The sequence below is a fragment of the Salmo trutta genome, unplaced genomic scaffold, assembly GCF_901001165.1.
Source record: "Salmo trutta unplaced genomic scaffold, fSalTru1.1, whole genome shotgun sequence".
NCBI lineage: Eukaryota > Metazoa > Chordata > Actinopteri > Salmoniformes > Salmonidae > Salmo > Salmo trutta.
The window spans coordinates 629,630-645,944 of NW_021823319.1; the positions used below are offsets into that span (position 1 = coordinate 629,630).

Here is a 16,315-nt window from a genome sequence, read left to right on the forward strand (position 1 = left end):
GGGTCTGGAGTCTAGAAACCTCCAGCAGCACCACTGAGGGTCTGGAGTCTAGTAACCTCCAGCAGCACCACTGAGGGTCTGGAGTCTAGTAACCTACAGCAGCACCACTGAGGGTCTGGAGTCTAGTAACCTCTAGCAGCACCACTGAGGGTCTGGAGTCTAGTAACCTACAGCAGCACCACTGAGGGTCTGGAGTCTAGTAACCTCCAGCAGCACCACTGAGGGTCTGGAGTCTAGTAACCTCCAGCAGCACAACTGAGGGTCTGGAGTCTAGTAACTTCCAGCAGCACCACTGAGGGTCTGGAGTCTAGTAACCTCCAGCAGCACCACTGAGGGTCTGGAGTCTAGTAACCTCCAGCAGCACCACTGAGGGTCTGGGAGTCTAGTAACCTCCAGCAGCACCACTGAGGGTCTGGAGTCTAGTAACCTCCAGCAGCACCACTGAGGGTCTGGAGTCTAGTAACCTCCAGCAGCACCACTGAGGGTCTGGAGTCTAGTAACCTCCAGCAGCACCACTGAGGGTCTGGAGTCTAGTAACCTCCAGCAGCACCACTGAGGGTCTGGAGTCTAGAAACCACAGGCAGCACTGCACACATACCGAAACACAACATAGTAAACATCCACACCACACAGCATCACAACAAGTCTTACTATGGGAACTCTTAAACAACAACCACATAAATCTCTCTCTCTCTGAAGCTTGCATGGCAACATAACACTACAACATGGCTTGGTAATGTTGTCTCATCTGACTGTACTAGCTATACTATGGCTGTTGTCTCATCTGACTGTACTAGCTATACTATGGCTGTTGTCTCATCTGACTGTACTAGCTATACTATGGCTGTTGGGTGGACTGGATGCTAGGTTAGCTGCTACACCAGGAAGGGAACGAGACCTACCTGTTGTGTCTTCCTGCAGTCCGACATCAAACGCCAGTTTGTCGGTTGAGGATCGGGAGGTACCTAGGCAACAGAGGTACTAGACAGAGAAACAAAAGAAGCCAATTATTCTTCAACACAACCTGACACAACTTGGTAGAAACCAGTCTCGTATTGCCTCGTCTGACTGGCTCAGCAACTCGTGTATCACTAGAAAATACAGGCAAGAATACAACAAAGATGATGACAATCACAACAAAGATGATGACAACTAGAACAAAGATGATGACAATCACAACAAAGATGATGACAACGAGAACAAAGATGATGACAACCAGAACAAAGATGATGACAATCACAACAAAGATGATGACAACCAGAACAAAGATGATGACAACCAGAACAAAGATGATGACAATCACAACAAAGATGATGACAATCACAACAAAGATGATGACAACCACAACAAAGATGATGCCAACCACAACAAAGATGATGACAACCACAACAAAGATGATGACAACCAGAACAAAGATGATGACAGACAACCACAACAAAGATGATGACAATCACAACAAAGATGATGACAACCACAACAAAGATGATGCCAACCACACCAAAGATGATGCCAACCAGAACAAAGATGATGACAACCACAACAAAGATGATGACAATCACAACAAAGATGATGACAACCAGAACAAAGATGATGCCAACCACAACAAAGATGATGACAACCACAACAAAGATGATGACAACCAGAACAAAGATGATGACAACCACAACAAAGATGATGACAACCACAACAAAGATGATGACAACCACAACAAAGATGATGACAACCACAACAAAGATGATGACAGACAACCACAACAAAGATGATGACAGACAACCACAACAAAGATGATGACAACCACAACAAAGATGATGATAGACAACCACAACAAAGATGATGACAGACAACCACAACAAAGATGATGACAACCACAACAAAGATGATGACAATCACAACAAAGATGATGACAATCACAACAAAGATGATGACAACCACAACAAAGATGATTACAACCACAACAAAGATGATGACAACCACAACAAAGATGATGACAATCACAACAAAGATGATGACAACCACAACAAAGATGATTACAACCACAACAAAGATGATGGCAACCACAACAAAGATGATGCCAACCACAACAAAGATGATGACAACCACAACAAAGATGATGACAATCACAACAAAGATGATGACAACCACAACAAAGATGATGACAACCACAACAAAGATGATGACAACCACAACTGACTGACATCACAGAGCATAAACCTGGAATGGAAGATTGTGACACTGATTCAAGTACGTGTTATTTCCTGTATTTGGCTTCTCCAGACACACTGCAGAGGGACTCACCATGCCGCTGTAGGAGTGTCGTAGCAGGACAGCGTGTCCGTACAGTAAGGTGCGGTGGCCCCCTCCCTGGGCCGTCTACAGGACAGAGACAGAGAGACAAGAGACACATTCAGGAAGTAGTTTAACTAGTAACACGTACAATACTGTTACTATACAGGACTAAGATCGGACCATACTACACCGGCTCTGACACTCGTCAGGGCTTGCAAACTATCGCGAATTACAAAGGGATACCCAGCCGAGAGTTGCCCGGTGAGATGAGCCCACCAGACGAGCTAAATGCCTTCTATGCTCGCTTCGAGGCAAGAAATACTGAAACATGCGTGAGAGCACCAGCTGTTCTGGACGACTGTGTGATCACGCTCGCCGTAGCCGATGTGAGTAAGACCTTTAAACCCGTTAACATTCACAAGGCCGCAGGGCCAGACGGATTACCAGGACGTGTACTCCGAGCATGTGCTGACCAGCTGGAATGAGTCTTCACTGACATTTTCAACCTCTCCCTGACCCAGTCTGTAATGCCTACATGTTTCAAGCAGACCATCATAGTCCCTGTGCCCAAGAACACCAAGGTAACCAGTCTAAATGACTATTGTCCCATAGCACTCACATCTGTAGCCATGAAGTGCTTTGAAAGGCTGGTCATGGCTCACATCAACACGATCATCCCCAGACACCCTGGACCCACTCCAATTCGCATAGCGCCCCAACAGATCCACAGATGACGCAATCTCTATCGCACTTCCACACTACATCTCAGCGTTCATATACTACGTCTCAGCGTTTAACACCATAGTGTCCTCCAAAGCTCATCACTAAGCTAAGGATCCTGGGACTGAAACACCGAACCTCTTCAACTGGATCCTGGACTTCCTGACGGGGAGCCACCAGGTGGTGAGGGTAGGCAACAACACATCCGCTATGCTGACTCTCAACACAGGTGTCCCTCAGGGGTGCGTGCTTAGTCCCCTCCTGTACTTCGTGTTCACCCACGACTGCGTGGCCGCGCACGACTCCAACACCATCATCAAGTTTGCCGACGACACGATGGTGGTGACCTGATCACCACCGACGATGAGACAGTCTATCGGGAGGAGGTAAGAGCCCTTGACTTATTCCACATTTTGTTACGTTACAGCCTTATTCTAAAATGGAATAAATATTTGTTTTTCCCGCAGCAATTTACACACAATATCCCATAATGACAAAGCGAAAACAGGTTTTTAGAAATGTTTGCAAATGTATCAAAAAACAGAAATACCTTATTTACATAAGTGTTCACACCATTTGCTATGAGACTCGAAATTGAGCTCGGATTCATCCTGTTTCCATGGATCATCCTTGAGATGTTTTACAACTTGATTGGAGTCCGACTCTGGTAAATTCAATTGATTAGACACGATTTAGAAAGGCACACAACAGTCTATATAAGGTCCCACAGTTGACAGTGAATGCTCCGAGACAGGATGGTGTCGAGCCACAGATCTGGGGAAGGGAACCAAAACATTTCTGCAGCATTGAAGGTCCCCAAGAACACAGTGGCTTCCATCACTATTAAATGGAAGAAGTTTGGAACCACCTAGACTCTTCCTAGAGCTGGCCGCTGGCTAAACTGAGAAATCGGGGGAGAAGGGCCATGGTCAGGGAGGTGACCAAGAACCAGATGGTCACTCTGAAGAAGCCCCAAAGTTCCTCTGTGGATATGGGAAATTCTTCCAGAAGGACAACCATCTCTGCAGCACTCCACCAATCAGGCCTTTATGGTAGAGTGGCCAGACGGAAGCCACTCCTCAGTAAAAGGCACATGACAGCCTGCTTGGAGTTTGACAAAAAGCACCTAAAGACTCTCAGACCATGAGAAACAAGATTCTCTCGTCTGATGAAGCCAAGATTGAACTCTTTGGCATGAATGCCAAGTGTCACGTCTGGAGGAAACCTGGCACCATCCGTACGGTGAAGCATGGTGGTGGCAGCATCATGCTGTGGGGATGTTTTTCAGAGGCAGGGACTGGGAGACAAGTCAGGATTGAGGCAAAGATGAACGGAGCAAAGTACAGCGAAATCCTTGATGAAAACCTTCTCCAGAGCGCTCAGGACCTCAGACTGGGGCGAAGGTTCACCTTCCAACAGGACAACAACCCTAAGCACACTGCCAAGGCAATGCAAGAGTGGTTTCGGGACAAGTCTCTGAATGTCCTTGAGTGGCCCAGCCAGAGACTGGACGAACCCGATCGAACATCTCTGGAGAGACCTGAAAATAGCTCTGCAGCTAAGCTCCCCATCCAACCTGACAGAGCTTGAGAGGATCTGCAGAGAAGAATGGGAGAATCTCCCCAAATACAGGTGTGCCAAGCTTGCAGCGTCATACCCAAGAAGACTCAATGCTGTAATCGCTGGCAAAGGTGCTTCAACAAAGTACTGAGTAAAGGGTCTGAATACTTATGTAAATGTGAAATTTCAGTTTTTATTTTTAATAAATTAGCAGACATTTCTAGAAATCTGTTTTTGCTTTTTCATTCTGGGGTATTGTGTGTAGATTGATGAAAAGAAAAAAAAGCTATATATTCAATTTTAGAATAAGGCTGTAACATTAAGTGTAGAAATTAGTCAAGAGGTCTGAATACTTTCCGAAGGCACTGTATATGTACAGCACCAGTCAAAAGTTTGGACACAGCTACTCATTCCAGGGGTTTTCTTTATTTATACTATTTTCTACATTGTAGAATAATAGTGAAGACATCAACACTACGACATAACACATATGGAATCATGTAGTAAACTAAAAAGTGTTAAACAAATCGAAATATATTTTATATTTCAGATTCTTCAAAGTAGCCACCCTTTGCCTTGACAGCTTTGCACACTCTTGGCATTCTCTCAACCAGCTTCACGTGGAATGCTTTTCCAATATTCTTGAAAGAGTTCCCATATGCTGAGCACTTGTTAGCTGCATTTTCCTTCACTCTGCGGTCCAACTCATCCCAAACCATCTCAATTGAGTTGAGGTCAGGTGATTGTAGAGGCCAGGTCATCTGATGCAGCACTCCATCACTCTCCTTCTTGGTCAAATAGCCCTATACAGTACCCTGGCTAGGCTAGCATGACTTCATCTAACAGCCCCTCTCTCCTACAGTACCCTGGCTAGGCTAGCATGACTTCATCTAACAGCCCCTCTCTCCTACAGTACCCTGGCTAGGCTAGCATGACTTCATCTAACAGCCTCCTCTCTCCTACAGTACCCTGGCTAGCATGTCTTCATCTAACAGCTCCTCTCTCCTACAGTACCCTGGCTAGCATGTCTTCATCTAACAGCCCCCTCTCTCCTACAGTACCCTGGCTAGGCTAGCATGTATTCATCTAACAGCCCCTCTCTCCTACAGTACCCTGGCTAGGCTAGCATGGCTTCATCTAACAGCCCCCTCTCTCCTACAGTACCCTGGCTAGGCTAGCATGGCTTCATCTAACAGCCCCCTCTCTCCTACAGTACCCTGGCTAGGCTAGCATGTCTTCATCTAACAGCCCCCTCTCTCCTACAGTACCCTGGCTAGGCTAGCATGTCTCCATCTAACAGCCCCCTCTCTCCTACAGTACCCTGGCTAGGCTAGCATGTCTTCATCTAACAGCCCCCTCTCTCCTACAGTACCCTGGCTAGGCTAGCATGTCTTCATCAAACAGCCCCCTCTCTCCTACAGTACCCTGGCTAGGCTAGCATGGCTTCATCTAACAGCCCCTCCCTCTCTCCTACAGTACCCTGGCTAGCATGTCTCCATCTAACAACTCCCTCTCTCCTACAGTACCCTGGCTAGGCTAGCATGTCTTCATATAACAGCTCCCTCTCTCCTACAGTACCCTGGCTAGCATGGCTTCATCTAACAGCCCCCCCCCCTCTCTCCTACAGTACCCTGGCTAGCATGTCTTCATCTAACAGCCCCCTCTCTCCTACAGTACCCTGGCTAGCATGTCTTGATCTAACAGCCCCCTCTCTCCTACAGTACCCTGGCTAGGCTAGCATGTATTCATCTAACAGCCCCCTCTCTCGTACAGTACCCTGGCTAGCACGTCTTCATCTAACAGCCCCTCTCTCCTACAGTACCCTGGCTAGCATGTCTTCATCTAACAGCCCCCTCTCTCCTACAGTACCCTGGCTAGGCTAGCATGGCTTCATCTAACAGCCCCCTCTCTCCTACAGTACCCTGGCTAGGCTAGCATGTCTTCATCTAACAACCCCTCTCTCCTACAGTACCCTGGCTAGCATGTCTTCATCTAACAGCTCCTCTCTCCTACAGTACCCTGGCTAGCATGTCTTCATCTAACAGCCCCCTCCCTCCTACAGTACCCTGGCTAGGCTAGCATGTCTTCATCTAACAACCCCTCTCTCCTACAGTACCCTGGCTAGGTTAGCATGTCTTCATCTAACAGCCCCCTCCCTCCTACAGTACCCTGGCTAGCATGTCTTCATCTAACAACCCCTCCCTCCTACAGTACCCTGGCTAGGCTAGCATGTCTTCATCTAACAGCCCCCCTCTCTCCTACAGTACCCTGGCTAGGCTAGCATGTCTTCATCTAACAGCCCCCCTCTCTCCTACAGTACCCTGGTTAGGCTAGCATGTCTTCATCTAACAGCCCCCCTCTCTCCTACAGTACCCTGGCTAGGCTAGCATGTCTTCATCTAACAGCCCCCCTCTCCTACAGTACCCTGGCTAGGCTAGCATGTCTTCATCTAACAGCCCCCCTCTCTCCTACAGTACCCTGGCTAGGCTAGCATGTCTTCATCTAACAGCCCCCCTCTCTCCTACAGTACCCTGGCTAGACTAGCATGTCTTCATCTAACAACCCCTCCCTCCTACAGTACCCTGGCTAGGCTAGCATGTATTCATCTAACAGCCCCCTCTCTCCTACAGTACCCTGGCTAGGCTAGCATGTCTTCATCTAACAGCCCCTCTCTCCTACAGTACCCTGGCTAGCATGTCTTCATCTAACAACCCCTCCCTCCTACAGTACCCTGGCTAGGCTAGCATGTCTTCATCTAACAGCCCCTCTCTCCTACAGTACCCTGGCTAGCATGTCTTCATCTAACAACCCCTCCCTCCTACAGTACCCTGGCTAGGCTAGCATGTCTTCATCTAACAGCCCCTCTCTCCTACAGTACCCTGGCTAGCATGTCTTCATCTAACAACCCCTCCCTCCTACAGTACCATGGCTAGACTAGCATGTATTCATCTAACAACCCCTGTCTCCTACAGTACCCTGGCTAGGTTAGCATGTCTTCATCTAACAACCCCTCCCTCCTACAGTACCCTGGCTAGGTTAGCATGGCTTCATCTAACAGCCCCCTCCCTCCTATAAGTACCCTGGCTAGCATGTCTTAATCTAACAACCCCTCCCTCCTACAGTACCCTGGCTAGCATGTCTTCATCTAACAACCCCTCCCTCCTACAGTACCCTGGCTAGACTAGCATGTCTTCATCTAACAGCCCCTCCCTCTCTCCTACAGTACCCTGGCTAGGCTAGCATGTCTTCATCTAACAGCCCCCTCTCTCCTACAGTACCCTGGCTAGGCTAGCATGTCTTCATCTAACAGCCCCCTCTCTCCTACAGTACCCTGGCTAGACTAGCATGTCTTCATCTAACAACCCCTCCCTCCTACAGTACCCTGGCTAGACTAGCATGTCTTCATCTAACAGCCCCTCCCTCTCTCCTACAGTACCCTGGCTAGGCTAGCATGTCTTCATCTAACAGCCCCCTCTCTCCTACAGTACCCTGGCTAGGCTAGCATGTCTTCATCTAACAGCCCCCTCTCTCCTACAGTACCCTGGCTAGGCTAGCATGTATTCATCTAACAGCCCCCCTCTCTCCTACAGTACCCTGGCTAGGCTAGCATGTATTCATCTAACAACCCCTCTCTCCTACAGTACCCTGGCTAGACTAGCATGTCTTCATCTAACAGCCCCCTCTCTCCTACAGTACCCTGGCTAGCATGTCTTCATCTAACAGCCCCCTCCCTCCTAGCCTAGTCAGTCTGACACAGCCACATTCACACAAACATGCACGCACGCCTGCTCACACCGCCCACGCACGCACGCACGCACGCACGCACGCACGCACACACACACACACACACACACACACACACACACACACACACACAGGTGTTTCCCCCAGCCTGGTTAGTCTGACAAAGACTGCTCCTGTGTTTCCATCCATTCCACATGTCAAACTCCATCCATCCAACCACACAGCTGACTGTCCAGGAGACCGGGGGGGAGGGGGGGAAAGTGTGTGTGGTGTCAGGTACAGCTGTTTGTGATTAGGGAGATACTGTTGGGATAATAGGGTTTTTGTAAAGATGAGGAGCTAGGAGCTCCTCCAGGACCTCAGACACACAGCGGCAGAAGGAACCAGGACGGCAGACACACAGCGGCAGAAGGAACCAGGACGGCAGACACACAGCGGCAGAAGGAACCAGGACACACAGCGGCAGAAGGAACCAGGACGGCAGACACACAGCGGCAGAAGGAACCAGGACGGCAGACACACAGCGGCAGAAGGAACCAGGACACACAGCGGCAGAAGGAACCAGGACGGCAGACACACAGCGGCAGAAGGAACCAGGACACACAGCGGCAGAAGGAGCCAGGGCCTCAGACACACAGCGGCAGAAGGAACCAGGACACACAGCGGCAGAAGGAGCCAGGGCCTCAGACACACAGCGGCAGAAGGAACCAGGACCTCAGACACACAGCGGCAGAAGGAGCCAGGGCCTCAGACACACAGCGGCAGAAGGAACCAGGACCTCAGACACACAGCGGCAGAAGGAACCAGGACACACAGCGGCAGAAGGAACCAGGACGGCAGACACACAGCGGCAGAAGGGGGAGCAGCAGACATGAATGAACTCACCTTCATCATGAACTTCTGTGTTGGCATGGAATAAATGGAAAGGAGAGTTAATTCAACACCAATAGAGGTAAACAACCCTCAACCCATTGAGACAGTACAGTATGGTTACCGTGGTAACAGTGTGTCTACTACAGTATGATTACCATGGTAACCGTGTATCTACTACAGTGGTACAGTACAGTATGTTTACCATGGTAACAGTGTGTCTACTACAGTGGTACAGTACAGTATGATTACCATGGTTACCACTCTACTACAGTGGTACAGTACAGTATGATTACCATGGTAACAGTGTGTCTACTACAGTGGTACAGTACAGTATGATTACCATGGTTACCACTCTACTACAGTGGTACAGTACAGTATGATTACCATGGTAACGGTGTGTGCAGCTCCCTATGAAGAGGGACAAACGTTCAACACAGACACGTGTGTTAGAAACACTGTATTAAAAGAGGACTAGAGCAGAGTACACGTAGTTTACAGATCATCTGGACTAGCACATGACCCAACGAACAGGATGTAGTATTGATATGTGAGCACATGACCCAACGAACAGGATGTAGTATTGATATGTGAGCGCATGACCCAACGAACAGGATGAAGTATTGATATGTGAGCACATGACCCAACGAACAGGATGTAGTATTGATATGTGAGCGCATGACCCAACGAACAGGATGTAGTATTGATATGTGAGCACATGACCCAACGAACAGGATGTAGTATTGATATGTGAGCACATGACCCAACGGACAGGATGTAGTATTGATATGTGAGCACATGACCCAACGAACAGGATGTAGTATTGATATGTGAGCGCATGACCCAACGAACAGGATGTAGTATTGATATGTGAGCACATGATCCAACGAACAGGATGTAGTATTGATATGTGAGCGCATGGCCCAACGAACAGGATGTAGTATTGATATGTGAGCACATGACCCAACGAACAGGATGTAGTATTGATATGTGAGCACATGACCCAACGGACAGGATGTAGTATTGATATGTGAGCACATGGCCCAACGAACAGGATGTAGTATTGATATGTGAGCGCATGGCCCAACGAACAGGATGTAGTATTGCTATGTGAGCACATGACCCAACGAACAGGATGTAGTATTGATATGTGAGCACATGACCCAACGAACAGGATGTAGTATTGATATGTGATCGCACGTACAGACCCAATGTTTTCCTGAGCTCCTATGTCTAAAGTTTAGAGGAGCTTGGGAAAGCGAAGGAAAGATGAAAGGAAAATACCAAAAGATCTGGGGGACGATTTAAAATAATTAGAAATAATCAAATGATAGCGAATTAACTGTGAGTTACAGTGAAGGGATGCCTGGGCTCTAACCCTGAGACACGTGACTTGTTTATTCTGTTGAATATGGACAGTGTGTTTTTGCTTTCAAGTCTGAGGGTCTAAATGCTCCTCCCATGTCCTCAGTAGAACAGCATAGACTCTAGGTCTACTGACCCTGGTGGAGGGTCTAAATGTTCCTCCCATATCCTCAGTAGAACAGCATAGACTGTAGGTCTACTGACCCTGGTGGAGGGTCTAAATGTTCCTCCCATATCCTCAGTAGAACAGCATAGACTGTAGGTCTACTGACCCTGGTGGAGGGTCTAAATGCTCCTCCCATGTCCTCAGTAGAACAGCATAGACTGTAGGTCTACTGATCCTGGTGGAGGGTCTAAATGCTCCTCCCATGTCCTCAGTAGAACAGCATAGACTGTAGGTCTACTGACCCTGGTGGAGGGTCTAAATGTTCCTCCCATATCCTCAGTAGAACAGCATAGACTGTAGGTCTACTGATCCTGGTGGAGGGTCTAAATGCTCCTCCCATGTCCTCAGCATAGACTGTAGGTCTACTGACCCTGGTGGAGGGTCTAAATGCTCCTCCCATGTCCTCAGTAGAACAGCATAGACTCTAGGTCTACTGACCCTGGTGGAGGGTCTAAATGTTCCTCCCATATCCTCAGTAGAACAGCATAGACTGTAGGTCTACTGATCCTGGTGGAGGGTCTAAATGCTCCTCCCATGTCCTCAGCATAGACTGTAGGTCTACTGACCCTGGTGGAGGGTCTAAATGCTCCTCCCATGTCCTCAGTAGAACAGCATAGACTGTTGATACTGGAGTTTGTAGGTGTGCTTGGTTCCACGCCCTCCCGGGCGTCTGGCCGGGCCTGGTCTTTCATGTCGGTAGGTGGGGTTGAGCGCACCCTGACAACAGTAGGTGAGTATTTCTTTGATTCTATGTTTTGGAAATGCTCTAGAAAAGTCATCATTTCTCATTCACTAAGTTAAGGTTAGGGTTAGGCCTACTGTTTCTGACTGTGGCCTGTTCTGTTCTACTCTAACAGGAGCCTACTGTTTCTGATTGTGGCCTGCTCTGCTCTACTCTAAAAGGAGCCTACTGTTTCTGACTGTGGCCTGCTCTGCTCTACTCTACTCTAACAGGAGCCTACTGTTTCTGATTGTGGCCTGCTCTACTCTACTTTAACAGGAGCCTACTGTTTCTGACTGTGGCCTGCTCTGCTCTACTCTAAAAGGAGCCTACTGTTTCTGACTGTGGCCTGCTCTGCTCTACTCTACTCTAACAGGAGCCTACTGTTTCTGACTGGGGCCTGCTCTGTTCTACTCTAACAGGAGCCTACTGTTTCTGATTGTGGCCTGCTCTGCTCTACTCTAACAGGAGCCTACTGTTTCTGACTGTGGCCTGCTCTGCTCTACTCTACTCTAACAGGAGCCTACTGTTTCTGACTGGGGCCTGCTCTGTTCTACTCTAACAGGAGCCTACTGTTTCTGATTGTGGCCTGCTCTACTCTACTCTAACAGGAGCCTACTGTTTCTGACTGGGGCATGCTCTACTCTACTCTAACAGGAGCCTACTGTTTCTGACTGGGGCCTGCTCTGTTCTACTCTAACAGGAGCCTACTGTTTCTGATTGTGGCCTGCTCTACTCTACTCTAACAGGAGCCTACTGTTTCTGACTGGGGCCTGCTCTGTTCTACTTTAACAGGAGCCTACTGTTTCTGATTGTGGCCTGCTCTGTTCTACTCTAACAGGAGCCTACTGTTTCTGACTGTGGCCTGCTCTACTCTACTCTAAAAGGAGCCTACTGTTTCTGATTGTGGCCTGCTCTACTCTACTCTAACAGGAGCCTACTGTTTCTGACTGTGGCCTGCTCTACTCTACTCTAAAAGGAGCCTACTGTTTCTGATTGTGGCCTGCTCTACTCTACTCTAAAAGGAGCCTACTGTTTCTGATTGTGGCCTGCTCTGTTCTGTTCTACTCTAACAGGAGCCTGCTGTTTCTGACTGTGGCCTGCTCTGTTCTGTTCTACTCTAACAGGAGCCTACTGTTTCTGATTGTGGCCTGCTCTACTCTACTCTAACAGGAGCCTACTGTTTCTGACTGTGGCCTGCTCTGCTCTACTCTACTCTAACAGGAGCCTACTGTTTCTGACTGGGGCCTGCTCTGTTCTACTCTAACAGGAGCCTACTGTTTCTGACTGTGGCCTGCTCTGCTCTACTCTAACAGGAGCCTACTGTTTCTGATTGTGGCCTGCTCTACTCTACTCTAACAGGAGCCTACTGTTTCTGACTGGGGCCTGCTCTACTCTACTCTAACAGGAGCCTACTGTTTCTGACTGGGGCCTGCTCTACTCTACTCTAACAGGAGCCTACTGTTTCTGACTGTGGCCTGCTCTGTTCTGCTCTAAAAGGAGCCTACTGTTTCTGATTGTGGCCTGCTCTACTCTACTCTAACAGGAGCCTACTGTTTCTGACTGTGGCCTGCTCTGTTCTGCTCTAAAAGGAGCCTACTGTTTCTGATTGTGGCCTGCTCTACTCTACTCTAACAGGAGCCTACTGTTTCTGACTGTGGCCTGCTCTGTTCTGCTCTAAAAGGAGCCTACTGTTTCTGACTGTGGCCTGCTCTACTCTACTCTAACAGGAGCCTACTGTTTCTGATTGTGGCCTGCTCTACTCTACTCTAAAAGGAGCCTACTGTTTCTGATTGTGGCCTGCTCTGCTCTACTCTACTCTAACAGGAGCCTACTGTTTCTGATTGTGGCCTGCTCTGTTCTACTCTAACAGGAGCCTACTGTTTCTGACTGTGGCCTGCTCTGGTCTACTCTAACAGGAGCCTACTGTTTCTGATTGTGGCCTGCTCTGTTCTACTCTAACAGGAGCCTGCTGTTTCTGATTGTGGCCTGCTCTGGTCTACTCTAACAGGAGCCTACTGTTTCTGATTGTGGCCTGCTCTGTTCTACTCTAACAGGAGCCTACTGTTTCTGACTGTGGCCTGTTCTGGTCTACTCTAACAGGAGCCTACTGTTTCTGATTGTGGCCTGCTCTGCTCTACTCTACTCTAACAGGAGCCTACTGTTTCTGACTGTGGCCTGCTCTGCTCTACTCTACTCTAACAGGAGCCTACTGTTTCTGACTGTGGCCTGCTCTGCTCTACTCTACTCTAACAGGAGCCTACTGTTTCTGATTGTGGCCTGCTCTGCTCTACTCTAACAGGAGCCTACTGTTTCTGACTGTGGCCTGCTCTGTTCTACTCTAACAGGAGCCTACTGTTTCTGATTGTGGCCTGCTCTGTTCTACTCTAAAATGAGCCTACTGTTTCTGATTGTGGCCTGCTCTGTTCTACTCTAAAATGAGCCTACTGTTTCTGACTGTGGCCTGCTCTGCTCTACTCTAACAGGAGCCTACTGTTTCTGATTGTGGCCTGCTCTGCTCTACTCTAACAGGAGCCTACTGTTTCTGATTGTGGCCTGCTCTGTTCTCCTCTAAAAAGCAGTAGGACATAAACTCCTTGATCACCGTGCCATAGCACAGTCATCCATGTGTGTGTCTGTATCCAGCAGTCCTATTCCTAATGAATAAAGTGTTAGCTGATTCCAGACCTGTAGTAATTGCTCAGTGTGACTGGCAGTATAAAGTGTTAGCTGATTCCAGACCTGTAGTAATTGACCTGTAGTAATTGCTCAGTGCGACTGACAGCTGATTCCAGACCTGTAGTAATTGACCTGTAGTAATTGCTCAGTGCGACTGACAGCTGATTCCAGACCTGTAGTAATTGCTCAGTGTGACTGACAGTATAAAGTGTTAGCTGACTCCAGACCTGTAGTAATTGCTCAGTGCGACTGACAGTATAAAGGCTGTAATGAATCTCTTAGCGTTTCATAAACAACACTATCCATCTTTCAAAACGATCGTTTCCCTGTCACATGCTGTAGGGTGGCTACAGGACTTAATTGGTTGCGTGTCTCAAATGTCACCCTTATTCCCTATAGAGCCCTATGGGCCCTGGTCAAAAGTAGTGCCCTACGACAGGGAATAGGGTGCCATATAACAATTCCTTGTATACATTAAGTGGAGTGAAATGGAAGATAAAATGACTTGACAGGTTTCTATAAATGTCTCGAGCCATCGTAACGCTCTGCAGCTGTATCACGATGAATGATTATTGAACCACATTTCAAAAAGGTATTGATCTGCAAGGACCCAAGTATATTATATATATATATAACATGACATGCTTCTACACCTGCATTGCTGCATTGCTACACAGGTGCTTCTACACCTGCATTGCTTCCTGTTTGGGTTTTTTTAGGCTGGTTTTCTGTTTCAGCACTTTGAGATATCAGCTGATGTAAGAAGAAGGGCTTTATAAATACATTTTGATTTGATTTGATTAATCACATAACCTATAGGGTAATCAATAGAATCCATCAACCCAATACCCCACAATTATCAAATTGATTCTTAAAGGACATCCAGCTAAAATACCATCTGTTATTCATTTAATTGGTTGTGATAGTCCTTTTCAAATGGGAGGAAAACAATAGCTGAGAGACAGAAATAGCGGCATCGTCCAACGTCGTTCCGATCACTGATCCCCGATCTCACTGCACAGCGTCTCCCAGCTCAGACAGGATCCCCCGGCTCAGACAGGATCCCCCAGCTCAGACAGGATCCCCCGGCTCAGACAGGATCCCCCAGCTCAGAAAGGATCCCCCGGCTCAGACAGGATCCCCCGGCTCAGACAGGATCCCCCAGCTCAGACAGGATCCCCCAGCTCAGAAAGGATCCCCAGCTCAGACAGGATCCCCCGGCTCAGACAGGATCCCCCGGCTCAGACAGGATCCCCCGGCTCAGACAGGATCCCCCAGCTCAGACCCCCAGCTCAAACAGGATCCCCCAGCTCAGACAGGATCTCCAGCTCAGAAAGGATCCCCAGCTCAGACAGGATCCCCCGGCTCAGACAGGATCCCCCGGCTCAGACAGGATCCCCCGGCTCAGACAGGATCCCCCGGCTCAGACCCCCAGCTCAAACAGGATCCCCCAGTTCAGACAGGATCCCCCAGCTCAGACATGATCCCCCAACTCAGACATGATCCCCCAACTCAGACAGGATCCCCCAGCTCAGACAGGATCCCCAGCTCAGACAGGATCCCCCAGCTCAGACACGCCGGTGTGCTGCAGCAACAACTGCATGACACTTCAACAAATTACTAAGTATGTGTAGGGTGCTTATCTCCTTGCGTAACTGAAGACATGACAGACATGAGGTAAGGTAGCCTAGCGATTAAGAGAGGCTGAGAGGGAATGAGGAGAGGCTGAGAGGGGCTGAGTAGAGGTGGATAGGGGCTGAGGAGAGGGGCTGATGAGAGGTGGAGAGGGGCTGAGGAGAAGTGGAGAGGGGCTGAGGAGAGGTAGAGAGGGGCTGAGGAGAGGTAGAGAGGGGCTGAGGAGAGGTGAAACAGGGCTGAGGAGAGGAGAGGTAGAGAGGGGCTGAGGAGAGGTAGAGAGGGGCTGAGGAGAGGTGGAGAGGGGCTGAGGAGAGGCTGAGAGGGGCTGAGGAGAGGTGGAGAGTGGGCTTGAGGAGAGGGGTGGAGAGGGGCTGATGACTGAGTGGCTGATAGGGGCTGAGGGGGGAGATGTGGAGAGGGGCTGATGAGGAGGTGGAGAGGGCTGAGGAGAGGTGGAGAGGGGCTGAGGAGTAGGGTGGAGAGTGGTCTGAGGAGAGTACGGTAGAGAGGGGGACTGAGGAGAGGTGGAGAGGGGCTGAGGAGAAGTGAGGAAGAGCTATGCAGGA

At 48.9% G+C, this 16,315-nt stretch overlaps 1 protein-coding gene across 1 annotated transcript in view; it reads right to left on the minus strand.

Moving 5' to 3' along the window:
- The window catches only part of ryr2a (ryanodine receptor 2a (cardiac)), a gene marked incomplete at its 3' end in the record, with an annotated part of 473,963 nt that overhangs the window by 310,922 nt on the left and 146,726 nt on the right, over positions 1-16,315 (minus strand). Inside the window, 3 exon segments of the mRNA XM_029748619.1 lie at positions 903-981; positions 2,296-2,370; positions 9,196-9,210. Coding sequence (XP_029604479.1) covers positions 903-981; positions 2,296-2,370; positions 9,196-9,210 — 169 coding nt within the window.